Source organism: Neocloeon triangulifer, unplaced genomic scaffold, assembly GCF_031216515.1.
Source record: "Neocloeon triangulifer isolate White Clay Creek 2 clone unplaced genomic scaffold, ASM3121651v1 ptg000014l, whole genome shotgun sequence".
NCBI lineage: Eukaryota > Metazoa > Arthropoda > Insecta > Ephemeroptera > Baetidae > Neocloeon > Neocloeon triangulifer.
The window spans coordinates 8,357,433-8,384,186 of record NW_026775556.1 but is presented as its reverse complement, the minus strand read 5'-3'; the positions used below and the strand labels follow the sequence as shown (position 1 = coordinate 8,384,186).

Sequence of the window (26,754 nt, the reverse complement as noted above, 5' to 3'; positions counted from 1 at the left end):
TATAGGGTTTAATAAATTTATACAGTTAATTCTTTCCATGGCACACATGATTTTTATTGCAGTCGGTGTAATAAACAAAATTATTTTATTCCAAAACTGCACTGCCGCTGATCACAGGTATAATTTCTAAAGGCAGCTCCCAACAAGTGAAATTCATAGGATGTCGATTGCGGATAAGTCTATTGAAAAATCAGGAAAAAAAAATTTTTCTTAGATTTAAATGTTGATTAAAAATAGATACATTTATAGAAAGTTTCAAACTCAAAATAATTTTAATAAATAAAATAATAATATATTGATTTTAAGTATCTGAATTTTAAATTTTGTAAATTTCCTTTCAATGTCGATAACTTACTTTTTGCTCCTTTTAGCCAAGGGTGAGTCCAATGTCGGCGCCAGTTCCAAGCCCTAAACCTAGGCCAAGGCCCAAGCCACCCTGTCCCTTGGTGGTATGACCCCCTTTCACCCCACCTCCAAATGTGCCAGCATTGCTAAAGCTGCCACTGGAAGAACTAGAGTAGCTCCCTGCGCCTCCCAACGCGCCCGATCCACCAAAACTGCCCGAGCTGCTTTGAGACCCAGCTACACTACCTGACCCAAAACCACCTTTCGAGATTGTCCCACTAGAACTTTGAGAGCTCGCTTGCGAAGCGCTGCCCGAGAGGCCCAAAAGGCCACCAAGGTTTAAACCGCCGCTCGCACTTTGAGCAGAAGCGGAACTTTGGGACTGGGACGCTCCTCCTGAGTGACCCAAACCTCCACTCCCACTTTGAGCACTGGCACCACTTTGGGATGAACTTCCGGCCAGACCACCCCCTAAGCCTAAACCCAATGTTCCGCTAGAGCTTTGCGATTCAGCTCCACTTGCAGAGGCGCCTCCTGAATGTCCCAAACCCCCAGAGTGTCCCAAACTAGCAGCGTTGCTCCCGCTGGCACTTTGCGCTGCAGCCCCAGAAGCCCCACCGGCGAGTCCCAAACCGAGGTCCAACCCTGCACCACCGTTATGCGACCCTGCAGATGGACCTCCTGAATTTCCTAAACCTCCTGCGTGTCCCGAGCCACCCGAGTGTCCCAAACTGGCAGCGTTGCTTTCACTGGCGCTTTGAGCTGCGGCCCCCGAAGCCCCCCCTACGCCACCCCCATGAGACGCGCCTCCTGAATGTCCAATTTCTGCACCGTGGGCGCCAGAGTGAGAAGCACCCCCATTAAGTCCCAATCCTACGTCTAAACCGGAACTTTGTGAAGAGGCCCCACTTAGAGAGTCGCTTCCCGTAACCACACCGTTACTGCTGCCCCCGTAGCCCAGAGCAGGCTTCGTCAACCCTTCTTTCGAGCCAACTGCACCGATATTAACCCCTCCTGCAATCCCACCCACATGAGAGTGTCCTGAACCACCCTCATTAATATTTTCGTTGTGTCCCGAATGCGACCCTCCACCCAAATTAGTATTTCCGGCTCCTGACTGTGCGCCACTGTTAGCCGCAGACGCTGCCCCTGAACCCCCAACGGTGAGAGATTCAGCCCCAGCCTGTGCTTTGCTGGCACTTCCGCTTAAGTCCAACCCCAAACCACCCCCTATCGCACCGCCAGCTAGACTGGCAGCGTTTGCTCCGGCGTTAGATGTAACTTCTCCACCCCTCGCAGCATCAGCTCCACCAAGGTGGCACCCTTCCAACCCACTGGACCCTCTCACCCCTCCTTGACCCTTAACCCCACCTTTCTTATGGTGACCCAGGCCAAGACCCACTCCTAGGGAGGCGGAACCGGCAGCAGACGACGAACCGGCGGCGCCATAAGGGGTTCCCCGGGCTAGCCGCAACAGAGGGATGTTTTCAGGGAAGTATGCTCCCATCGTGTATCCATTCACTTTTAAAGTGCGAGGTAAAAATTAGTAAGTAATAAAAATTATAAAGAAAAATAAAATATACCGATCGTTGTGGCGGAGCACAGTGCGACGAGCAGCAGCAGATTTTGCCAGGCCATGGTTGCTTTTTGACGCGGCTTTGCAAGTTGGGCACTTTATATAGCCAAGCACCAAGGCCCCTTTGAATAATGCCACCCCTGGAAGGAGGAGTTGAACAGTTTTTTCCGCGATAAATAAGTCAACGCATATACAATATTCAGTTTCATCTTCGCAAGTACAATTCGTGTATGTTTTCCTCCTGCGTGACTTGGATGTAAAGTAATGATCGCGCCTTTTGTCAGGTAGCTGCGATTCAACAATTTCTGGGCACACAGACGTGTTAAAAGGAACATGACTTGCACAGACAAATTCGGTAGTAATGAGAGCTACCAAAAAAAGATAATGTCAAGAACCTGAGTTTTTTTTATTGAAAATTGAGGGAAAAAAATGTATTGCTCGTCTTCCGCAAGATTGTTGAGTACTTGCGAATTGGAATTTGAAAATACTCTCAAGTAACAGAGGTGCTCTGAATTATGCATGAAATCACTGGCAGACGGACAAAAGATATTGTTCAGAAGACACCGTAAAGAGCACAATCGATTGAGAGGCGGCGTCCAAAATAAGGAAAAACCCATGAGAAAATCAAGATGCAAGGTAATTACATTATTTTGTACAACGCTGCTTGTTGTTGTGATTGGTACCGATAAGAAACAAGTTTGCCAAAGCTGTTGACGTCATATGGGCTCAATAAAAAAAATATATAATAAATATCAACCAGATTGTTCTTTATATTGCTGAAATTCATTGCGATTATAGAGTCCATGCTTCGTTTCCCTTTCAAAGTTGTAAAATGACGCGGTCAAGAAATAATCTCTCGAAAACAGAAAGCATTAAATGTTCTTTCTCACTGCAGAAAGCCATGATAGATTCTGTTGCTCCTACGCCGACATTAAATATTGCGGCGGCCGTGAACTTGGCTGGGTTCTCCCACAATAGTGCCTCCACCACCGCCTCATGTTTTCTACCTGCACTGTAATCACATCTGAGTCGTGACTGTGATGCGCGGCCGGTGAGCCTCAAGGGCGATTCTACGAAATATACACGCTGGTGGAACAGCATCTTGATTTTGTTTCAGCAAAATATTGCACACCTCTGTCTTTTCATTCTGCTCTTCTAATCAAATTTAAATCATCACACTTTGCAATACCTCATTATTAATTAATTGTGTTCTAACCCCTTTGTGCGATACACATTCTGGAGAATTCTTTATGCCCGCAGCGTTTTAAACATTTTAATTTAATAAATAAAACGTTGAACTTTCAGAGTTTAAAATTACTAGATATCTTCCATAGTTTATATCTTGACCACGAGAGATAAAGTTCAGCATCTTATTGGGATGTTTGTTTCAAAAGCTTTACAAAATTGTCCCAGCAGGTCGAGTGAAACCACGCAAGGAAACTGTGGTCAAAGAAGTCAAGAAATCCAAATTTAAAGAAAGGACATTAGCCTTAAAATTTATCTGGTTACCAGATTGTGGTTAATGAATTTTGTCATCATATCATTAAAATTAAATTCACCATTTTTGCCCATGTGAGCTACTAAGGAAAATTTAGGGACTTGCAGATAAAAATAAGCAATATTGTTTCCTCGACAATCAAATTAAACTTTATTGGAGCTCCAATAGACAAACATTTGAAAGTACCTTGCCTATAAAAATTAACTACATCAAATAAAAATGTAAATCAAACGATTTTGATTTTTTATATTTAAATAACTTGAGTTGAAATATCTTCATTTTGAAATAAAATATTTAAATATAACACAAAGAATATCTTATTGTTAAATTATTTGAATTAAAGTTTGCAATCAACTTGAACTAGTACTTTGATGGTTACCATTTATTAGGTGACAGTATAGGATGCCATTTAAAAAAATGAAAGCAAGTGTACTGGCTTATATCTCTACGACTACTGAATGAAAATCAAAACCCTTTTCTACCTTTACTGACGGCAAACTTCATTTTGAGTTGAAAGTCATGTTGGTGGTGAACAAAACCTTTGGCTTTTTCTTCTTTCGCTTTGACTGCCCAGATTCTTGAGCTAGATAGAAAGCAAATAATAAGCAGGGTTTTCTCATATTTAATTTTGCAAGTACCTTCAATGTCAGCACCAGAACTTTCAACTTGCTGCAAAGCCATCATGATCGAGTCTCCAAAGCTTTGAGCAAATGATGGTGGTGGAAGCGAACCCTCCAAATCATGTGCTTTATCTTCATCAGAAGCCATGTCAATTTTCTTTGATGTTGGTGCAACTGGGTTGAGTTTGCGACCCGTCTGTACCTTCAACATCTGTAACAGAAAAGCAAACAAATTAATTGTTTTTGCAAAAGCAATATTTGTATTAAAAGAAATGTATAATGTAAGTAAGATAAGTTCTTACCTGAGAGAAGGAAGGACCGGAAGGAACACTAGGGGAAACTGACAGCGCTTCCATTTCTTCCATAAGCGGCATGAAAGACGGATCATCTCTAGTACTGCATTCTGGGAAGTGATCAAGGGACTCGATGGAAACATTCGGCATCGGGTACTTTCCCATTCGTTTGTTCTCCTCTTCCAAGTTGCGTTTCTCAATTCTGCGCTCCTTCCTAGCCCTTTGCTGCCGTTTCTTCTTGCGCGTGTCAACCTGCTCTCTGAAAAACTCCAGCGTTTGCTTGCAGACAACCGGCGGTCTAAATTCCAACTCGACTATTTCAAACTGGCACGTGACCGGAAGATGCTGAAGGTAGCGCAGCCGGTGTCTCATCTCTAGTGTCATCGACTCGGCATCCTTTTCAACGATCAGCCCTTTGATGACAGTCGGCGATTCAGCAAGACTTCCATACATGTGCTCCAACATATGCACATTCAACGCGTGCAAATACACTTGCTGTCCATCTTCAGCTTGGTAGAAGTAGTAGAATTTGCGGCTTTCATCTCTACCTTGCAACGGGAAACAAGCATCGTCATCGTCAGTACTTCCTGACTTAAAGCTCATTTCGCTATTTGGTAAAGATCGCGAATAGCTAAGAATTAAAAATAAAAATTAATATTCTTCTAATCTAAGGACATAACACATACTTTTCATCTCTGAGAGACGCATTTGAAGCTTCGTCCAAATAGTTGCCTTCCTCAACTTGTGCGGTAGCTATGTTCATTGGCTGATTTGAGTTCTGAAATGAAAATAAAAATCAAAATGATGATGATGTGTAACAGAAGAGTGAAGTACCTCAGTAGTAACAAGAGTTTTGCGTTGCTGCAGCAAGTCCATTGCTTGCATTGTGAAGCATTGCTCAGGACATTGCTCTTCAGAAATGAATCGTTCTTGCAATTCCAAACCTTCATTTTTGAGGATATCCAGTACCTGAATGCAAATTTTGATTTAGATTTTTAATTTTACATTTAGAAGGGTGGAGAAAATTATGAGGGAAAAACTTCAACTTTTATAGGCAACAAGATATTTGTCTGCAAGCTGCTTTTACCACAGCAATGAACAAGGAGTGGAGAATAAAGAAGCTTGCAATTACTTTACCAACGACAAATTATCAAACTAAGGTTAAACCCTAGAGTGTACTCAACTCGTTGGACGGAATTCTACATGTTAAATAATTAATTTGTGAGAAATGTAAACAGCACCACACCTCATTGGGTTTGGCAAAAATCAATTTGCAGAAATGTCCCTCTATTCCTTTAGTAGTTTCAGAGCTGTCCTCCACGGGTTGCACAGCAGTGGATCCCTTTTCACGTCTCATCAATCTCAGTTTGACAATGTCACCAACCTTCAGCTCTTGCAGATACACAGCCTCAACACTGATGAAAAAAATATTAAACACAAATATAAAAATTGTACACTCATTACCTTTTCAGGTCATCACTTTTCACATTTTCGTAACAGATTGGGCACTTGCGGGATGACTTTTCACCCAAAGCCAGGTAATGCAGCATGCATGGCCAGCAGTAAACATGACCGCACTTCGTCATCCGCGCAGCTGTAGGTTTACATAGGCAGATGGGACATGACAACTCGGCTGACGTCAAAACTCGCTAATAAAGTTTTGCAATTAAAAATTTAAATTTTACAAACAAAATTCTTACGATTTGTTCGATAGAATCCCATTGCACTAAGGCATCAGCGTCATTTAGGTGCTTGCTGTAGTCTTCTCCTGCTTTCACAACAAACTGACAACTGAACAAAGAGTTATGAGTTATGGAGAAAAAAATTCAATTTTAATAAAATCACTTTGCTTGTAGAAACTGCTCCTTATTGAATCTATGAGGCCCATTTTTGTAGTGGTGTCCACGAATATCTGAGCTCCTCTGTGCATCTTTTGGAGCATAGTGGAAATTCAAAAGATGGTTCAAGTTGACCTTCTTCCTTTCCGGATACAAGAGCAAGTCAAAGTCATCTGTGCGCTCCTTTACCTAATCAAAGATTAAATTATTATGTTAGAAGTAGAAATATATAATTTTAAATCAATAAAACAAACCTGGGAATCCTCCTTTCTATCATCATTATACTGACTGCGAGGCTTTGGTCTCTTATCAAAGGCTTTGCCCCTTCTGTGAAACGATTCATTCTTGGGCAGGGCAGGTTGATTGCCTTCTCGTTTGCGGGGACCTTTGTTGAAGCCTTTAGACGTGCTGGTTCCATCTGGAAAAAAGCCAAGAGACTCATTAAAATTTGTGATAAGATTCATGATGATAACAATTATGCAAGTTATAAAGGGGCCAATTTGAAAATTTTAATTTTGATTTATGCAACTTTGAGCCCAAATTTGAAACATTGAAGTTGCAAAGTTAGCATAAATCATCAAAAATTTGACAAGACAATTTAAAGAGTATTTATTGAACACAACTAGGAGTGTTTATGACAATTTATGTAATTAAAAAAGTCTTAACAATTTATAATTTTTCAGGCTCTCATGACTCCCATATTTTTGGAGACGTTTAAAATCATAAAAAGAATAAGATTAAGATGAGGTTGTTTGGAACTTTTTGTTTGTAATTGCATTAGTGATGGGCACCTTGAATTTTCTTGCAGTCAGAATTACTGGAGCTCTGTTTAGCCGGAGTGAGATTCGACCATGTTGATTTCTTGTCCATCTTGAAGTGTACTCCAGTCAAACAAAGCGATAACAATAGTTGAGGAATAAGCCCCTCCGCACGGAGTCAAACCAGAATTTTTGAAAGGCAACATTTCAGTAAGCCATGATCGAACACCGCGCAGGAGAAAAATTCAAAATATTCTTTCGTCTGTGAGGTTGTTTTGAAAATGGTCGGGTTGGGAGCCTACGACGATGGCGTGTCGAAATTGGGGCTTTGTGCTCTGCGTGCGGAACGTAGGCTGCAGTGTCAGTCACCGCAGTCTAGACGAATCAACTGGAAATTTTTACGATTCCCGAGAAGCGAGGGTGCAAAGCGGAAAAGCGCAAGAGGGTTTTGATAGACCGAAAAGGCCCGCAGTGTCCGGTCGTCCACGTTCAGTCCCGGGTGGCGGAACTATCTCGTTATCTCTGAGCAGCAGGCAGAACCGCTGTGGTGGGGGAAATTTTGTATGTTTTTGTCACTTTTTGCAGCTGACAAGTGTTATACTCGCGACACCAGCGCTGAAAGTTGGCCGAAAGGTTACTTTAAATTGGCAAGAGTTACGGAAGGGAGTTAAAAATTGTAAGACAAAAAAACCAAAAATTCAAACATCTGAAACAAATAAAATACCTAAAAATGCTACCAATAAACTAAAATTATTCAATTATGGTAAAATACAGATCAATTAAGAACAAATATACTTGCTTTTTAAAACTTTTAATAGAATTTTACGGTTGGGGAAAAGCAAACTCCTTACTACACACCCCACCAAAGGCAGCCATCAGCGACAGAAAGTAGTGCGTGGGAGGTATCAGAAGTGCCTTCCATTTGCATCCATAGGGAACGAGACTCGTGATTGCGTTGCGAGGTGCGGCTGCGGAGCGGCATGCGGCGCGGCACTACTTGATTGCAGAGTTGGTGTATTATTCCGCCGATCACGAATCACTTCACATTTTCTTCCTTTGCATAGAGATCAGAGACATCGGCATAGGGGCGGTAGTAATATCAGAGATAGGATTATCGCCCTCAAAACGCGAGGATAGGCGCATTGGGCAGCTAATATTGGATTAATTCGCTGCGGTAAGTGCTGATTTTGTTTGTTTCATCGAATTCTTTTGTGTCAAAGACTCGGCCGACGAGCTGCTCCCCTTTTAAAAAATGCAGTCGCTCACGCCCAACTAGGGCTCCGCTGCTTTCCACCCCAGGGTCGCGGTCGCCCTTGGCTGGGCCAGATCGATAAAAGTGCAGATTTTATTCGTGAAAAATGTGCTGATACGCCTGTTTATTGAATTTGGTGCATTGCGACTGCTTCCAAACATCTTTCGGTATGTGGGCGTTGTCCCTCGGCCTGTCGGCAAAAAAATGCTGCAGGAAACTGCACCAGACGTCTTGGCAACCCCGAGTTTGCGGCATTTAACCACCGCTAAGGTTACATCTGAGTTCATTATCGTCGATGAGTTCTTATTTGGACCCACTTGCGTTGCGATTTTTTTCGAATTCCGCTGTCAAAAGTTGATTAAAAATACATGTAGACGCGTCGAGACTAATTTGACAATTTAGGACTTGTCGCGTCATGGATGAATAAAAACGAGCCTTTTCGGGACCAGTTTAATCTGCAGTGAATTTAAACGTGTTCAGGTCAGCTCGACCTATTATTTAATTTCGTTATTTTCTGGCCATTAAGACAATTTAAATAATATTTATGCAAATCTCCTGTCAGGTCAACAAGGTTCCAGGCGCAAATAAAAGTAGATCTCGCGTCGAATGAGGATTTTCCGTTGTAATGCGGGTAATTCAAACAATTCTATCCTTTTTAATATTCTGAATTTGTCAGCAGGTAGCAGAAAATATTTCAAATTCTTACTGGTTTTTAACCCTACTATATATTGTGAAGGGGGCTTTAAACACGCAAGGTGCATTTTTTGTGCTTAGGATAGGATTGATTATTATATTCTTGGAAATTCAACCCGTTTGATCTACTTTAAGTTATCATTATTTCTGAGACTGCGTCTAATATTGATAGGGTAATAGTATTTTGAAAGTGTTTTGAAGGAGAAGAAAAAAAATATAAAGCTTTTGCTTGCTACAAGTAAAAAAATAAATGAATCGCTAAATTGTTTCTGCTCTTATTGTTAAAATAATTTTTAAACCCCTCTTTAAAATAAAGAAGATTTATTGGCGCCAACATTCATGCAAAGAAGAAAAAAAAATTTATTGCACTGTTTGCTTTTGTCGCTAGCACCATTCTTATAGCACTCTTAAAGTACGCTTAAATGAGCAGCCTTCTCGTGGTCCCCTAATTACAATTCGCATGGTGGAATACTGGGAATAATAATAGTACCGTACGATTGAACGGATCTTTAAATAAGCGAGAAGTACATTATTGAGACTGGGAACCGTCGGGAAAGAAGAGCTGTAGACCAATTCTTTACTTTCATTTTTCTGCGGTTCTTTATGTGAGGCTTAAATAAAACGTCTGCCCAATATTATTTGGTGAGATTATAAAAGACTCGTCTTCTCATGGTATCAAATTACAAGTAGTGCCACTTATGTGCACAGTGATAGTGAGAATTAGGGAGTGTACTGTGGAGGCAAACAGATTCAAGTTCATCTTTTGTATAGTGCAAGCCGAGCTAATTAATCGCGCCGTGAGTGAATTGACATTTTGCTTGGCCCTAAAAGTCAATATGTTGTATTCGCAAGTGACATTTCACAAAATAAACAGGAAATTTGGTCAGATAAAAGGAAAAAATTCATTATGATAAATATTAATTTTACATGAACATGTTTTATCTAAATATAAATTAAAGCAGTGCGTTTTGAATAAAGTTCATATTTCTGTAAGATGAGTCTTTTCTTGTAAACCGGTTGCTTTTGTTTCGGCAAACTAAGTTAATTTTGATACCGCACAAGTTTGTTTTATGAACAGCATAAAAAGCTGGCCGCTTTCAGTTGACTCATCCCGCGCCATTCCATTGTTTCCTTGACCTTTACACATGACTTTAGGAGTCATTTTGACTCATCCTGAGCACCAAATTGGGCGTTGGTTACTTGCATTTTTATTTTATCGCGTTTCAAAAATTGTGATGCGCCAACGCTTTGCAAAAACTCAGTTTTGTTGTTGATGTGGCAGCGGTGCCAACTGCAGTGGCACCATTCGCCGTAATGCCTGTAAGGCTTTGGAATCACTCTCTGAAATAAACTCTGACATCAACCTCTCTCGGCACCAGCACGAGCGAACGACGGGTTTGTCGCTCGCCAATAGCCTCGCATGGAATAGGCAGGAAGCTAATGAATAAGGGCGACTCGTGTACATATGCGATAGTTGTTGACCAACGGCTAAATTTGTCCCTTGTATTAACTAATATGGCAGCCTGAGGCCAGAGGCGAATTATTCCTTTGATGCTCCGAGCAAATAAATAAATATTAAAAATAAATTAAGTTGGAGAAAATATTATATTAATTCTGTATTCTGTACTTAACTGTCGCATCAACTTTATAACTTCATATTTATTGTTTTAATTTTTTATAATTCTCTCTTGAATAACTTTTTAAGTGGTTTTTATTTGTATATGTTAATAGGTCGTGACTTGGGCAGCGTGAAAGATGACGACAGACATTAGTCTTGTGCGTTGGGACCCAAGTCAGCAGCAGGAGTTTGTGGAGGACTTCGAATATGACGGCGGCAACTCGTCCTCGCGGCTGTTTGAGCGCTCTCGCATCAAGGCGCTCGCAGGTAAGAGCTTTGGCAAAACAAAAGATAAGGGAAAGGATGATCTAATGCAATTATTTGATTGCAGATGAGCGAGAGAGTGTGCAGAAGAAAACATTCCAGAAATGGGTAAACTCGCACTTGGTGAGAGTAAATGGCCGCATCGGAGATTTGTATGTTGATATGCGAGATGGCAAAATGCTCATCAAGTTACTGGAAGTGCTCTCTGGGGAGCGTTTGGTTAGTTTTGGAATTTATTTTTAATATTAATAGTGAGTCTATTACAGGCGTTTTTGGGAAATTTAAATTGCATTTTAGTTTATGGCTTGGTTGCGCATTGTCAGTGTATAAAAATTAGATCATTTGTGGTTGAAATAAACTCTATCATTGAAGGCAGAGATCATGTCGTCATCTTGTGGTTATTTTCATGTGGGAGTTGATAGCTAGCTAGAAAAGGGCCTGTTCATTGCAGGCTATTTAATTTTTATGAATGTTTTTTGTTAAAAAATATTCATTGCTATTTTCCCCTAGCTATTTGTGCTGTGCTAGTTTATGGATTTGCAGAAGTACCACTACTGTTACATCGATGAGATTGAACTGGAGGGAAAAATAAAAGTTATCAAGTGTTTTTTATTTTAACAGGAATATAGTTTACTTAATGATTTTTCTTGGTCTTGGTATATTTTATTTTTGGCTTCAAAACTTTTTCATAACTGGAGCTGGACTGGAGTAGTCTTAGACTATAATAATAACTTGTTATTTGGTTAAATTGGTAGAGAGGGCTAGTAGAAGAAATTAGAATGGGACTAAAGTGGAAAAATGAATTTCAATTTTTTTTATAGTAATAGTAAGCACTGATTTGTCTGATATTCCTTATTTTTACATGGATTTATCTGGTTTAGTCTTCTTTTTTTACGTATGAGATATTTTATGTGGTACACACCGCGGTGAAAGAAAATGAAACATTTCTCCTATATTTTTAGCGGCTTTGCATGACCTTGAGTAAAGACTAATTCAACATAACATTCAGCAAAAAAAAAATGCTACAAGCTCAACGCTTGCTGCAAACGTAAATTGCCTAGTAGGAAACGCAGAATATAAAATGATTGTAAATTATTTTTTAAAGTTTTTTTCTGGACCGTCCTTTTGTTTATAGGTTTTATGTGGTTTTATGTATTAAACTGATTAACCATTTCAAGCCCCCTAGGCTTGAAATTTATTATGCCACTAGAAAGTATATTTTCAATTAATAAACAAGTTCCATTTTTTTGAGGTCTGAAAGATAAAGGAATAAAAACGTTTAGCTGATTTTCCTCTAGAGTGCTTGGGTGTTGTTGCAACGCGCTTTTATTGATTGTTGTTGAGAGGCTTGATAGTGAGTAAAAATATTAAGGGTTTGGAATGGTCATCAATCTTATTTCAAACACAAAATTGAAGCCAGATATATTATGGGAGGCGCATATAACTTAAGATTCATATTTTGTTTGGCATGTCTAATGATCAAAAACAAATCAGATTAACTCACTATTTTTTTATCCTGTACTATTATTATTACTTTTAGCATGGTAAAACATCTGTAATAGACTCAAAATTAAATTATTTTTTAATTTTGTATTTTTCAAAAAGAAGCAAGCGTGACTAATACTAACTGAGGCTTAATTTGTTCCGCGATCTAGCCACGCCCTACAAAAGGAAAGATGCGTATCCACTGTCTGGAAAATGTAGACAAAGCGCTGCAATTCCTTCGTGAACAGCGTGTACATCTGGAGAATATGGGATCTCATGACATAGTCGATGGGAACCCTCGACTCAGTCTTGGTCTTATATGGACTATTATTCTCAGATTCCAGGTACTTATTATAGCTTGTTTAAGTATTTTGAATTTAATTCAATCAAAATATTTTATACCTTAATAATGTTAAATTAACTGCATTTTTTATTGCTTCAAATTAATTCCCTGCTTTTCTTTTTTTCTACCTTAGATTCAGGACATCACAATAGAAGAGACTGATAACAAAGAAACAAAATCTGCAAAGGATGCATTGCTCTTGTGGTGTCAAATGAAGACAGCTGGCTACCATAATGTAAATGTGCGCAACTTCACCACTTCATGGCGCGATGGCTTGGCCTTCAACGCACTCATTCACAAGCACAGGCCAGACCTGATTCAGTTTGATAAGCTATCAAAGTCGAACGCCATGCATAATCTGAACAATGCATTCAATGTTGCCGAGGACAAACTAGGCCTCGCTAAACTTCTAGATGCTGAAGATGTTTTTGTCGAGCAGCCTGACGAAAAGTCAATCATCACTTATGTGGTTACCTACTACCACTACTTCTCCAAGTTGAAGCAAGAGACAGTCCAGGGAAAGCGTATTGGCAAGGTTGTTGGCATCGCCATGGACAATGATCGCATGGTTCAAGAGTATGAAAGCCTCACCAGTGACCTCTTGAAGTGGATCGAGTCGACTATAGACAGCCTGGGTGACAGAAATTTCATCAATTCTCTTGTTGGCGTGCAGTCGCAACTTGCCCAGTTCAGCGCCTACAGAACAGTAGAAAAACCACCGAAGTAAAATTTTCCTGCTTTCATTTACTAATTTTTAACTAATTTTTCTCTTCAAATTCCAGGTTTGTGGAAAAAGGCAACTTAGAAGTGCTGCTCTTCACTTTGCAGTCTAAAATGCGAGCCAATAATCAGAAGCCGTACATTCCAAGAGAGGGCAAAATGATTTCCGACATAAACAAGGCCTGGGACCGACTTGAAAAGGCAGAACACGAAAGGGAATTGGCCCTCCGAGAGGAGCTGATTCGGCAGGAAAAGCTCGAACAATTGGCAGCTAGGTTCAACAGGAAGGCAAGCATGCGTGAGACCTGGCTCAGTGAAAACCAGCGACTTGTCTCTCAAGACAACTTTGGCTTTGACCTGGCAGCTGTCGAAGCAGCAGCTAAGAAGCACGAGGCAATTGAAACAGATATTTTTGCATACGAAGAACGTGTGCAGGCTGTTGTTGCCGTCTCACATGAGCTTGAGACAGAAAATTATCATGATATTGAACGCATTAACGCCAGAAAAGAAAATGTCCTCCGTTTGTGGAACTACTTGCTTGAGTTGCTGCGTGCTCGCCGCATGAGACTGGAGATGTCTCTGCAATTGCAGCAGAACTTCCAGGAAATGATTTACATATTAGATTCTATGGAAGAACTCAAACTGAGACTCCTGTCGGATGACTACGGAAAGCACTTGATGGGCGTGGAAGATCTGCTCCAGAAGCATGCCTTGGTGGAAGCAGACGTCAATGTTCTTGGTGAGAGGGTCAAAGCTGTGGTGGAGAACTCGAAACGCTTCCTTGACCAGGAAGCGTTGGCCGAAGGTTACAAGCCAAGCGACCCCACCATTGTCATTGAACGCGTCCAGCAACTGGAGAATGCTTTCACTGAACTTGTCCGCCTTGCTGTCGAGCGTCGCATGCGCCTTGAGGAGAGCCGCAAACTGTGGCAGTTCTATTGGGACATGGCCGACGAGGAGAACTGGATCAAGGAGAAGGAGCAGATTGTGTCCACGGGAGACATTGGTCATGACCTGACGACCATTAACCTGCTTCTGTCCAAGCACAAGGCGCTTGAAAACGAGATCACCAGTCACGAAGGTCAGTTGGTCGCAGTTGTCAAGATGGGCGACGAGTTGATTAACCAGGGACACTTTGGAGCCGATCGTATCCAAGGACGTCTCAATGAAATCCAAGAAATGTGGCAGCACCTTGTGCAGCTGTCTGCTTTCAGACGCAAGCGCCTCGAGGAAGCCGTCGAGTTCCACCAGTTCTTTGCAGATGCAGATGATGTTGACATTTGGATGTTGGACACACTGCGTTTGGTTTCCAGTGAAGATGCCGGAAGAGACGAGGCCAATGTCCAGTCTTTGCTGAAGAAACACAAGGAAGTTACTGAAGAGCTCAAAAACTACGCAAGCACCATTGATACTTTGAAGAGCCAGGCTCAGCAGCTTGGAGAGCAAGACAGAGATTCGCCTGTTGTTACGCAGCGTCTGGACAGCATTGATGGCCGCTACAAGGAGCTCTTGGAGCTGGCTAAGTTGCGAAAGCAGCGACTTTTGGATGCTCTGTCTCTATACAAGCTTCTCAGCGAGGCTGATGGCGTTGAGCAATGGGTAGGAGAGAAGAACAGGATGTTGAACACAATGGTGCCTGTCAAGGACATAGAGGACGTTGAAATCATGAGGCACCGTTATGATGGCTTCGAAAAGGAGATGAACTCAAACGCTTCACGTGTGGCTGTTGTCAACCAGCTAGCCAGGCAGCTGCTTCATGTTGAACATCCCAACTCCGAACAGATATTGGCTCGTCAGAATGAGGTGGGTTTAAATTCAAAACCATTCAAAGTTATTTAGTTACCTATTTTATCAATAATTTTATTTTTATAATGTAAAAATTTATTTTTCCTACAGCTTAACCACGGATGGGCAGATCTGCGTGAAAAGGCAGAAAACAAGAGAGAAGAGTTGAGCTCTGCACACGGAGTGCAGACCTTCCACATTGAGTGCCGCGAGACAATGTTGTGGATCGAAGACAAGAAACGCATTCTCCAGAGCACTGACAACTTGGAGATGGACTTGACTGGCATCATGACTTTACAGCGTCGCCTCTCTGGAATGGAACGCGATTTGGCTGCCATCCAAGCCAAACTGAACTCTCTGGAAATGGAGGCTCAGCACATTGAGCAGGAGCATCCCGAAGAGGCAGCTCTGATTCGTGAACGTATTGGCCAAATCAGCCAGTCTTGGGAAGAGCTCACCCAGATGCTTAAGGAGCGTGATGCTAAGTTGGAGGACGCTGGTGACCTGCACAGATTCCTGCGCGACCTTGACCACTTCCAAGCTTGGCTCACTAAGTCCCAGACTGAAATCGCGTCTGAGGACAGTCCCTCTTCACTTGCCGAAGCTGAGAAACTGCTCAGCCAACACCAAGGCATCCGTGAAGAGATTGACAACTACATCACTGATTACACTACCATGATGAAGTATGGTGAAAACATCACAGCGGTAAGTTGAACATAACTGGAGGATCATAATTTTATTTACACTTAATTTTTATCCTTCTAGGAGCCGTCCACGCAGGATGATCCTCAGTACATGTTCCTGCGCGAACGACTGAAGGCATTGAAGGATGGTTGGGAAGAACTGCACCAGATGTGGGAGAACAGACAAAAACACTTGTCTGAGTCTCTTAATCTCCAGATGTTCTTACGTGACGCCAAACAGGCTGAAGTACTTCTTTCCCAACAGGAGCACATTCTTAGCAAGGTTGAAACGCCGGTGAGTTTAATGAAAATATATTGTCTAGATATTAGTAATATCCCTTTATATGTCAATTCACAGACCAACTTGGAGCAAGCTGAAAGCATGCTGAAGAGACACGAAGCCTTCATGACAACTGTCGAGGCTAATGAGGACAAAATCAATGCCGTCTGCCAGTTTGCAGGCCGTCTCTGTGATGAGGGCCACCCAGCAGCAGACAAGATTCAGAGCAAAGCTGAAGACATTTCTGACAGGCGAACAGCCAACCGCCAGAAGGCCTTGGCACAGTTGGAAAAACTGCGGGACCAATTGCTGTTGCACCAGTTCCTCCAGGACTGCGAAGAACTGGGTGAGTGGGTACAGGAGAAGAACATCACAGCCCAGGACGAGACATACCGCAGCGCTAAGACCGTTCATTCTAAGTGGACAAGGCACCAGGCATTCGAGGCTGAGATTGGGGCCAACAAGGAGCGCCTGAGGAAAATTCAAGAGTCTGGCCAGGAGCTGATGAAGGAGAAGCCAGAACTTGTTGACCTGATTCTGCCCAAGACACAAGAACTGGGCGCACAGTTCAATGATTTGGAAACCACCACAAAAGAAAAAGGCGAACGTCTCTTTGACGCAAATCGTGAAGTCCTTCTGCACCAGACCTGCGATGATATTGACTCGTGGATGAACGATCTCGAGAAACAAATTGAAGCTGATGACACTGGCAATGACCTTGCGTCAGTCAACATTCTCATGCAAAAGCAGCAGGTAATTATGCATTTTTTTCTAATATCTAATATATTTTTATAAAAGATGGAAATTTGTAACTGAAAAATGCAATCTATTTTTCCCCATTCACAAAAGTTGATTTAATTTTTGAAAATTTGTTAACATTATTCAACGTTTTATCTCCTTGCTTCAGATGATTGAGACACAGATGGCCGTCAAGGCTCGCCAAGTGTCAGAACTCGAGCAGCAGACCGAGTACCTACAAAGAACAGTGCCTGAAGACAAGTTAGATGAGATGAAGGTGAAGAAAGCACAGGTGGAGAGCAGGTTTGAGAGGCTCAAAGCCCCTCTTGTGGAGAGACAACAGCAGCTCGAAAAGAAGAAGGAGGCGTTCCAGTTCCGCAGAGATGTGGAGGATGAGAAGTTGTGGATCGCAGAAAAAATGCCACAAGCCACTTCTTCAGACCTTGGAAATAGCTTGTTCAACGTGCACATGCTGAACAAGAAGAACAAATCGTTGCGCACTGAAGTAGACAACCACGAGCCAAGAATCCAGCTTGTGTGCAGCAACGGCCAGAAATTGATTGATGAGGGCCACGCTGATGGAGATGAGTTCAATGAACTCATCAAGGAGTTGATTGCCCGCTGGCAGGAGCTGCGAGATGCAGTCGAGGAGCGCAGAATGAAGCTGTTGCAATCGGAACGTGTGCAGCAATACTTCTTTGATGCCAGTGAGGCCGAGGCCTGGATGAGCGAACAGGAGCTCTACATGATGGTTGACGACAGGGGCAAGGATGAGATTTCTGCCCAGAATCTCATGAAGAAGCATGACACCCTTGAAGTGACTGTCGAAGATTACGCCAACACAATCAGACAACTTGGAGAAACTGCCAGGCAGCTAACCAGTGAAAGCCGTGAGGATAGGTATGCAATCAAAGAAAATTTTGGAATTTTTATTAAATTTTATTTATGAAATTTTAGCGACCAAATTGCGCTGAAGCAGTCTCAAGTAGAGAAGCTCTATGCTGGCCTCAAAGATCTGGCAGGTGAACGAAGAGCTAAGTTGGATGAAGCCTTGCAGCTGTTCATGCTCAGCAGAGAAGTTGATGACTTGGAGCAATGGATAGCTGACCGTGAAGTTGTTGCGGGTAGCCACGAGCTGGGTACCGATTACGACCATGTTACTGTAAGTCATCAAATATCTTTTTATATAATTATGTCTAAATTTTACATTTAAACTTGGAACAACATAACTAATTTTGCGCTTTTTCTCTCCAGCTTCTGTGGGAGAGGTTCAAGGAGTTCTCTCGTGACACAGAGACCATCGGCTCGGATCGCGTCCAATCCGTCAATGGAATAGCTGACAGCCTTATCAACTCCGGACACTCGGACAGTGCTACAATTGCCGAGTGGAAGGATGGTTTGAATGAAGCTTGGCAAGACTTGCTTGAGTTGATCGAAACGCGCACCCAAATGCTGGTTGCCTCTCGAGAGCTGCACAAATTCTTCCACGACTGCAAGGATGTGCTCGGGCGATGCCTAGAAAAGCAGCACGCAATTTCCGACGAGCTTGGCCGCGATGCTGGCTCAGTGTCTACCTTGCAGCGCAAACATCAAAACTTCAAACAAGACCTGCTCTCCCTACAGACGCAAGTGCAATCCATCCAGGAAGACTCTGCCCGTCTGCAGGCCTCCTATGCCGGTGACAAAGCCAAGGAGATCACCAACAGAGAAGCAGAAGTTGTCAGCGCATGGACTGCCCTTCAGAACATGTGCGAAGCTCGCAACCAGAAGCTGGCTGACACAGGCGACCTCTTTAAATTCTTCAACATGGTGCGCATTCTGATGCTCTGGATGGACGATGTCATCAGACAAATGAACACATCAGAAAAAGCAAGGTAACTGAATTTATTTATGTGATCTTCCATTGTGAATTGTGACTAATTAATGGCAAGTAGAAAATTTACAATTTGGGATACAAGCTGAGGCCTAATTTAGTAATTTTGCCTTAAGTTGATAATAGCTTCCAGTCTGATGAAGATGCCTTGTGCCGTCCGATGGGTTGGAAGGCTATTATCGTGCTATCCCTAAAGAAAAAGGAGATCTCTGTATGACTGCATCGAGTACTTGCAGTCGTCTCGTTCCCCTCCTAACACTCCTACGCCTTTGTTAAAATTCATAGAATTAACTTTATTTATTTATTTCCCATTAATTTTAATTTAAAACTTCTTAATTTTGAATATGCCTTATTTTGTGTATTAAAATTTTCAGAGATGTGAGCGGAGTTGAATTGCTGATGAACAACCACCAGAGTCTGAAAGCAGAAGTTGATGCAAGGGAGGATAACTTCACTGCCTGTATTTCGCTTGGAAAGGAACTTATGGAAAGAAACCATTATGCTTCCAATGAGGTAGGTTTTTTATTTATTTTTTATAACTAGTTTACAAGACAATAACTAAAAAAAAATTAAAATCAAATTTTTCTTCATATCTTTAAACAATTGTTATTGGTTATTTTAAGTACACTAATGATGCCAAAAAATTATCTTTAGATCAAAGAGAAGCTTCTGCTTCTTTCAAGCCAGAGAAACTCTTTGCTGAGCAGATGGGAGGAGCGCTGGGAGAATCTGCAACTGAGTAAGTTACAACCCAGCAAAACCTTAATCACAATGATTTCAAATTTCTGATTTTTTTAAAATTATTTTCTTGATTCTTTTCAGTCTTGGAAGTGTATCAGTTTGCTCGTGACGCAGCTGTTGCAGAAGGTTGGCTACTTGCACAAGAACCCTATTTGCTAAGCCAAGAACTGGGGGTAAAACTCTGCAGAACCTATTAAAACCATTTAACTTATCTCCTTATTTTCTTAGCATTCAATCGACGACGTGGAGAATCTTATCAAAAAGCACGAGGCCTTTGAGAAGTCTGCTACTGCACAAGAGGAACGGTTTAGTGCTCTTGAGAGGCTAACCACGGTATGTTGGCTGCAATTTTTTTTATTAATTATTCACTAGGAAATTATTCTATTTTGTGATTACAGTTTGAACTGAGAGAATTAAAAAAGCGACAGGAGCAAGCCGAGGAAGAACAGAGAAAGCAGGAACAAGCCGTACCAGCACCCCGCTCTCCAGAAGGGGTGGAAATTGAAAGGTATGCACATTTTTCATTTCTGTTATTGGCATAAATGGTTATACCCCTTTCCAGCCGACGCGATAGCAAGCAAGCCTCAGAGGGAGAGCACAATGTTAACGGCGACAAGGGTGATGGCGCAGATGGTAAATATTTTTGCTTTTTTTTCTTCTTAATGCAATTTTGTGACAAATCTTTCTTCTTAATTTTCTCAATGACTGAAAATGCTTGAATAGCTTGCAATTAAATCATTATGTCTTTAACTGATCATTTGCTTATTGAATTTTAATTTTAATAACTCTGCGTGATGAATCGCAAGTTAAATTTTTTTTACTGAGTCGAAGCATGTTAGATAAAAAAATTATGCTCATGACTGATGCATGCAAATTTTATTTTATACAATTTTAATGAGTAAAGACTGTCTATACGAATCGATGGAAAAATTAGGTGGCGGGAGTTGGTACTGTAAGTAAGCCATTGATTATGCATGACTGTATTCTGTAGTTCCGATCTCACCGTCCAAGAGAACCAAGGAGTCAGCTCGCTCGAAATCACCCTTCCGAAGTTTCCGTTGGAAGAAAGCTAAGTACCCTGCAACCCCTTTTCCAGCTCTCCAGAGAAGCGCCAGCGACGATGAATCCAACTTTGAGCACTTCAAAGGTAACAAGGAGTATCTCAGATTATCATGCAGCCATTGTGTGATCCGTAGCATGGAAGTAAATAGACTGCTTTCTGAATGCATTGCCCTGTGTTGTCTCTTTCTCGCTTTGTTATATTAAAAAAATACGTTGAATTAAACAAACTTATTTTTCTGCAGAAGGTCAAGGTGCCGACCGAGACGCTTTCGAAGGACTCCTGGTGCGCAAGCACGAGTGGGAGAACACAACTAAAAAGGCCGCAAATAGGTAAGCTATAATTCTGTTAGTTAAACATAATTCTATATTTTTATTGCATTATGTCTGATAAAAGATGAATCAAATATTTATCTAACTTGCAATTTTATAAAATAGTGATACAATTTGCTTTGTTTTGTTCCAAAAATTAAGATTTGACTATATTTTTATCAGGTCATGGGACAAGGTTTTCGCTGTACTCCGTGGGCCGCAGCTTTTGTTCTACAAAGACCAGAAGAGTGCAAAGGCCACGCCTGACATCTACTTCAAAGGGGAAGTGCCTCTGGACCTAAGCGGTGGATCCTGTGAGATTGCTAATGACTACACCAAAAAGAAGCATGTATTCAGAGTGAAGTAAGTTAGTCTTTAATACAACTTTCAATTTTATTTTTATTTATGTTTTATATATTTTTTATTTTCAAGTTAATAAAGTGTTGTTCAAAATTTTGAGAATAAACTGCATTATATGTAAAATTGTTGGAAAGAAACCATTTTTTTTCGATGGAAAAATCTGAAAATTAAAATTGCAGGATCGTGGGAGGAGCTGAGCTACTGTTCCAAGCCAAGGACGATGAAGAAATGAACGCTTGGGTCGCACACGTAAAGGACCAGTGCGAAGCTGGCAGCCCAGCAGGCCCATCCAAATCCCAAACCTTGCCTGCTGGTGAGCGTAAAGATGAACCGAAGAAGAGGAGTTTCTTTACGTTAAAAAAGAAGTGAGTTGGCTCAAATTTTCTATATTACAGAGCATAAAAAAACTACCCAAAGATGAAACTTACTTTTGTCTTTTATTGTTTTGTTTCAGCTAAGCTTTTAGGCAGCTACAGTCTGGTTAAACGACCACCTCGGTAAAATCCTCCTGTCAGCAATATCACTATTTTAGTCATTTAACACGTATTCTAACAGAAATTAGTTAGCGTAGTAATAAAAAGCACCTGTGCAGATTCGATCATTCATAGTAAACTTTCATTGTGAATTTCAAACAGAAGGTGACTGCTGACTCTAGCACCAGATTCGAAGCATTACCTATAAATATATATATATTTAAAAAGCAAAGTTTTTTTTCTTCAAGGAACGTTTTTGCAGCTTCAATTTTGGAGCAAATTTGCATTTTATCAAAGTTTGAAACAGACCTTATGCACGATTCTCAACGAAGGGACCGAAACCCTTGAAATGTTGAAGAGAATTTCGCTTCGATTGTTGGAAATCACGCAAAAAGACTATTTTCGGAAAAAAAGAAGTATTGTTCGCATATTATTCTAAATAGAGCTATGATAATGAACAAGATCGGACTTTGTTGACGAGATATTAAATACCCCATGCAGTGGCAATTTGAAAAAAGAGAACTTGAAACTATATTTATTATTTATTCGATTCTCTATCCTGGCTATTGCATATTAACAGTCGCGCCTATTCCCTGACGGAAAAGTTCTTCTAACATATAAGATTAAATTTTTTTAGTTTTTTTGTTTTTGTGACCTCAAGTGAATGCTTAACCAAAATTTGGTGCCACAGAATAGAAGCATTTTATGTTGTGTGTGGCTTTGGCGTAGTGATAAATTGATGAGCGTAATTTATGTTTCTCCTCATTAAGATTTTAACGTTTCATATTCACGCTGTTTAAACTTGTTGTAGTGTTGATGAAGCTTCAAGAAAATTTCTCCTGGGTGGATTATTTTATGCTTGTATTCTTAAGAATATCAATAAAGTCATTATATGCAGAATTTGACCATGTTTAAAATTTGCACTGATACCTCGAAAAGAGAGAAACCAAAGAATTTCTATGAAGATCTTCAGCGTATAAAATTTGCAGAGAAAACTTGACCTATTTCAAGAGCAAAAGTTAACTGATACTAAAGTGGGGTAGCCGATGATAATTATCAGCTCGAAAGTGGACTCCGGAGGCTACTCTCATTCCTGTGCGAAAACGAATCCATTCTTTCCTAGCCGAAGAATAATCGCATTGTGCCTTTCGAGAATATGTAAATGTGGCGTCTAATGCATTGTTATCACTGCTCTGCGAGATACAGCGCTGCAAGCACGCATGCATGGCGAGGTACCGCTAATTCATAAATGTGGATGTGTGTGATGCTACACCAACCGATTCTGCGATAAGGATGAGGCTGCTTTGGTGGCACGGTTCAAGTTTGCACCGGAGGAGGATTGAGTTGCAATTTTTGTAGTGCGAACGTGTGTGTGGCATCACTCCAGAGGTACTTAAGAAGCCACTTTTATCTTAAGTTCTACAGGTAATTAATAATTATTACTATGCATGTACGTCTTAATGTCAAACAAAATCAATACATAACTGCCATTTATTGGTTCTTTTGTTGTCTTTTAAACGCTTCTTTGGATGAGCATATAGGTTTGTCAAATAATGAGGTCGAGCTGCAGATTGTGTCATATAAAATAATACTTTATCTTTTGAAGAGAGAATTACATTTTTCGTTCATATTTATGTGCGGCCTTAGAAAAATTAATTGGAATTTAAATAATTAGCGCAATGGACGTCAAAATTAATTTGAATGGAAATGTGTGATGCTAAAAATTAAATTGACATAAATCAAACATTTATCGTTTATCGGCAAGGAGCTTTTCTTACAAAATAATTTTTTGATAATATAATGATAGAAAATTACAAAAATTATTCAAACATATATTTAAGAAAATGAAGAGCGTTGTTTAATTTTTTTTCTTTTTAATTTTATGCAAGTAAAATTTATCCCTTTTTCAGCTGAAATGTGAAGTGTAAGAAAGCTGTGTGCACGGTGAAGTAACCCCCCAGCTAAGAAAACCCTTGCTCCTTTTTACTCAAAGTTGCCATCTACTCTCCTGATGTAGGCTATCCATCAACCAAAATATTTTAAACGAACAGAAAAAAGAACATCGTTCCGCATCAGGCATTCCCGCTAATGCCCCCGGATACTCATCTTCCATACCATAACTAATTGTAAGTGGTACATTGTTGTTAATATTAAAAAAACACAATTTGCCGAAAATTTGCGTTGTTTGCACTGACGCATGTCGCGCATCATGCGCCCTATTCTTATCGGTTGATTTCAATTTTCGATCAATATTAATAGTAAAAAATAATAAATTTATCTTAGTGAATTATATGAAACAGGTTTTAGAAATAAATTATCTTTTTTCCAGTCAAAGCTCAATGATGCTCTGTGGAACGTCAACGCAGCCCTCAGGCTTACTGCTAACAATTCTATCATTGTCATTCTATGGAGCAACAGGTGCTGCTCTTCAAAGAGTTGCTGATAATGATGGTAAATAATATCAGTTTCATTTTTAATTCAACGTTTTACATTTGCTGATTGGATATTTTGAGAATATGTAATAAATTAAATTTTTTATAAATACAGGATTTAAAAATTAATAAATTCGTTTAAATTTATATTTACTCCATTCAATCAACTAGCACAAATTTTTGATAAAAAAACAAATTTAAATAATTGAGCTTTATATATTTTAGAAAATATAAACCAAAAAAATTATATAAATTAAAATAATAAAATTAATACCCACTTTATGTTTGTGTTACAGATGTTACAACAAATGTACCAGATCGAATTCACCTCAGCTTAATTCAAAATCGCACGGAGAACTTCACTAGTTCTTGGAACTCCCAGCAAAAAATGCGACAAAATCGAGTTGCTAGGAATACTCCGCGGGAAGTGAATGGCACTTTGCCTCACGGCACACCAAGTGAAAAAGGACCCTTAAATGCGACTGCAAGCTTAGAATTGAATCTAGAAAATGTGAATTTTGAAAGTGAAGCGAATCACAGTGCTCTTTTTATACGTGAAAATGAAACCGATGCGAATAATTCTTTAGCAAGTACAAATGTACCTCGCGCAATAGAGGAAATTCTAAAAAGCCCCAGATTCAAGGCTCTCAACGAGTTGCTCCAATCCCGGTCTGATTTGCGACAATCTCTCGACTCAATAATTTCTTTGTCTCCGGAGGTCCCTAATTTAGTAAAAGGCTTCATAACCCATTCGCACGTCGACCTAATGAAGCCCGAGACGTTGATTGTGAAACACGAGCAGGGCAGTGAGCCTCAAATTGGGCACATTTACACGACGAGTCCCACGGTGGATGGAATGGTCTACGGCGAGTTGCGACCCTTCGCCAATCATGATATTGACGCTGAAGGCACTTCCAATAATTTTGAAAGTGTCTTCACAAAACCTCCCCAGTTCAACCAACACAACCATCAGAGCTCCAGTTTTTACAATAATATCCAAAATATTCCAAATACACCTTTATATAGTGAAGTGCATTTGCCCTCAAACGACAACCACCGTCCGCCCTATTATGGTCCCGAAACAATTCACGGTCATCGCCCTGGTATCGGAATTGTCGAGCAAATTACGATACCAGCGCCGCATCGTCCTTTCCGTCCTGCTTTTTCGGCCAGTGTAGTTTCGAGCACCGTTATTGGCGTCGCAGTACCTCCGCCTCAAATTCAATATATGGAGCCGAGCGCCGAGAGTGAAACGAATCAGGACCATCACTCTGAAGAGTCCGAGTTTGGTCCGGTGCAAGTTATTGAAGAGTCGCTGGAGGACGAAATGGTCACCGAGCTGGTGTCCTCCTCGTCCATACCTTATCCGACCCAAAAACCAACACCCAACCAATATTTTATTTCGCAAATCACCGAGTTGACGACGACGAGCGCGCCTCCGTACCACATTTACAACAGCGTTCCAACCACCATAAATCAGGACCCGGCCGGCAACAACTGTCCCAATGTGACCGTGATTGTTAGTCCGACCATCACCAACAACAATGTTCAAAATATTGCGGCGCCGCCACCCGGTCCAACTTACGTTTATCGACCACCGAATTATCCGCCTCCCAATATCGGAGGTCATTACCAGTACAAACCCCCGGGTCAAATATCGACGCAGGTCATCAACGTGCCCTACGACGACGAGTTAACGGACGACGCCGAGTTGGCGAACCAGGAGGCCACAGTGCCGCCGACCGAAGCTCCCTCCTCCGTCTCGCCTTCTGAAGAGCCGCCGCCCGTCACCGAGTCGACGACGTCAACAGCGGTCACCACGACAGTTCGACCTTCCGTTTTCACTGACCTGGCTAACGTTTTCTTTAATACGTCTAGCCCTGTATTTTGGCTAGCCTTAATGTCTCCAGTCGTTGTGATGCTCTCGCTGATCGTCGGCATGACCAGATACGTCGCGCCGATTTTCAGATCGAGTAGCCACTACGTGACAGAAAAAACGATTGAACACCCCTACGACATTATCATCGAAAAACCAAAGTTAAGACCCACGACGAAAAAGCCACCTAAGAGGAAAAAGAAAAAGAAACATTAGCAATTTAATATTTATTAATATGAAATTAATGTAATTGATTTTAGATGGCTGTAGATATTGTAGAGTCAAAACTGAAATTGATTATACTGGTAATAACGGGGCGCCTTCAATCAATAGAGTGAAGAAATGCTTTTGTTCTAATGCGATCAGTTTCATAACAAGTAAAGTTTAATATTATACATTTTCCTTTTGTGATTTATACATAAATTGCCAACATGTTGACTATAAACGAAATTATATTTCTTTTTGGTTAAAAATTTGTCAGAACTTTTGATTGTAGCTTATAAAAATTCCATACTCCGTGTATCATATTTCATATTACTGGCTTATTTCCTTGTGTTGTGTGTTTTAAAATAAATGCAAATAATTTATTAACTAAAAACAACTTTCCTTTGTAACTTGAAAAATTAAATAAACAAACAAAAAACAATATAATGCATTATTGTATTTTATGCCATTATTAGTCATGATACAAAACAGACATAAAATAAACAACAACCCTATTAGCCTATCTCAAAATATATATATTTGATTATTTAAACGGTTGTGGTCTTGGGGTTTTTTTCTAAAACTTAGAATATTTTTTAAGTAATCAATAAAATCAAAATTTATGTATATTTAGC

General features: G+C 40.7%; 3 protein-coding genes across 4 annotated transcripts; 2 read left to right on the top strand and 1 right to left on the bottom strand.

Annotated features, from left to right (window-relative positions):
• Positions 1 to 29: 29 nt before the first annotated feature.
• On the bottom strand, positions 30 to 7,463 carry LOC132201676 (E3 ubiquitin-protein ligase RNF10-like). Its single transcript, XM_059628031.1, has 12 exons — positions 6,962 to 7,463; positions 6,425 to 6,588; positions 6,178 to 6,359; positions 6,033 to 6,123; positions 5,797 to 5,981; positions 5,579 to 5,747; positions 5,167 to 5,301; positions 5,019 to 5,110; positions 4,342 to 4,963; positions 4,058 to 4,250; positions 356 to 1,866; positions 30 to 179 (listed from the first exon to the last, which is right to left on the bottom strand). The coding sequence occupies exons 1-11, from the start codon at positions 7,038 to 7,040 to the stop codon at positions 368 to 370; spliced, it is 3,411 nt and encodes a 1,136-aa protein (XP_059484014.1). The 5' UTR covers positions 7,041 to 7,463; the 3' UTR covers positions 30 to 179; positions 356 to 367.
• A 473-nt stretch (positions 7,464 to 7,936) lies between these two features.
• LOC132201966 (spectrin beta chain) lies at positions 7,937 to 22,507 on the top strand. Of its 2 annotated transcripts, XM_059628539.1 has the most exons (23): positions 7,937 to 8,102; positions 10,605 to 10,758; positions 10,823 to 10,974; positions 12,411 to 12,584; positions 12,717 to 13,306; positions 13,366 to 15,106; positions 15,200 to 15,793; positions 15,854 to 16,066; positions 16,130 to 16,804; positions 16,959 to 17,689; positions 17,747 to 17,951; positions 18,044 to 18,663; positions 19,037 to 19,175; positions 19,317 to 19,401; positions 19,485 to 19,576; positions 19,632 to 19,736; positions 19,802 to 19,911; positions 19,966 to 20,036; positions 20,395 to 20,550; positions 20,708 to 20,795; positions 20,958 to 21,137; positions 21,314 to 21,499; positions 21,589 to 22,507. In XM_059628539.1, the coding sequence occupies exons 2-23, from the start codon at positions 10,629 to 10,631 to the stop codon at positions 21,590 to 21,592; spliced, it is 7,041 nt and encodes a 2,346-aa protein (XP_059484522.1). In that variant the 5' UTR covers positions 7,937 to 8,102; positions 10,605 to 10,628; the 3' UTR covers positions 21,593 to 22,507. The 2 variants fall into 2 exon arrangements, with proteins under 2 accessions (XP_059484522.1, XP_059484523.1); XM_059628540.1 differs by lacking the exon at positions 20,395 to 20,550.
• Positions 22,508 to 22,624: 117 nt separating this feature from the next.
• LOC132201967 (uncharacterized) lies at positions 22,625 to 26,462 on the top strand. The gene is made up of 4 exons (XM_059628541.1): positions 22,625 to 23,032; positions 23,518 to 23,733; positions 23,937 to 24,058; positions 24,336 to 26,462. The coding sequence occupies exons 3-4, from the start codon at positions 23,947 to 23,949 to the stop codon at positions 26,129 to 26,131; spliced, it is 1,908 nt and encodes a 635-aa protein (XP_059484524.1). The 5' UTR covers positions 22,625 to 23,032; positions 23,518 to 23,733; positions 23,937 to 23,946; the 3' UTR covers positions 26,132 to 26,462.
• Positions 26,463 to 26,754: the final 292 nt, after the last annotated feature.

What these genes read in the sequence shown, in the direction of transcription:
- LOC132201676 (XM_059628031.1), bottom strand. Translation starts at nt 7,040, where the DNA reads ATGGACAAGAAATCAACATGGTCGAATCTCACTCCGGCTAAACAGAGC. An exon ending in TGACTGCAAGAAAATTCAAG is followed by an intron (nt 6,589 to 6,961) that starts GTGCCCATCACT and finishes GCTTTTTTCCAG; the next exon opens with ATGGAACCAGCACGTCTAAA. An exon ending in AAAAGTGATGACCTGAAAAG is followed by an intron (nt 5,748 to 5,796) that starts GTAATGAGTGTA and finishes TTTTTTCATCAG; the next exon opens with TGTTGAGGCTGTGTATCTGC.
- LOC132201967 (XM_059628541.1), top strand. Translation starts at nt 23,947, where the DNA reads ATGATGCTCTGTGGAACGTCAACGCAGCCCTCAGGCTTACTGCTAACA. An exon ending in AAGAGTTGCTGATAATGATG is followed by an intron (nt 24,059 to 24,335) that starts GTAAATAATATC and finishes TTTGTGTTACAG; the next exon opens with ATGTTACAACAAATGTACCA.
- LOC132201966 (XM_059628539.1), top strand. Translation starts at nt 10,629, where the DNA reads ATGACGACAGACATTAGTCTTGTGCGTTGGGACCCAAGTCAGCAGCAG. An exon ending in TGCTAAGCCAAGAACTGGGG is followed by an intron (nt 19,577 to 19,631) that starts GTAAAACTCTGC and finishes TTATTTTCTTAG; the next exon opens with CATTCAATCGACGACGTGGA. An exon ending in ACTAAAAAGGCCGCAAATAG is followed by an intron (nt 20,796 to 20,957) that starts GTAAGCTATAAT and finishes TATTTTTATCAG; the next exon opens with GTCATGGGACAAGGTTTTCG.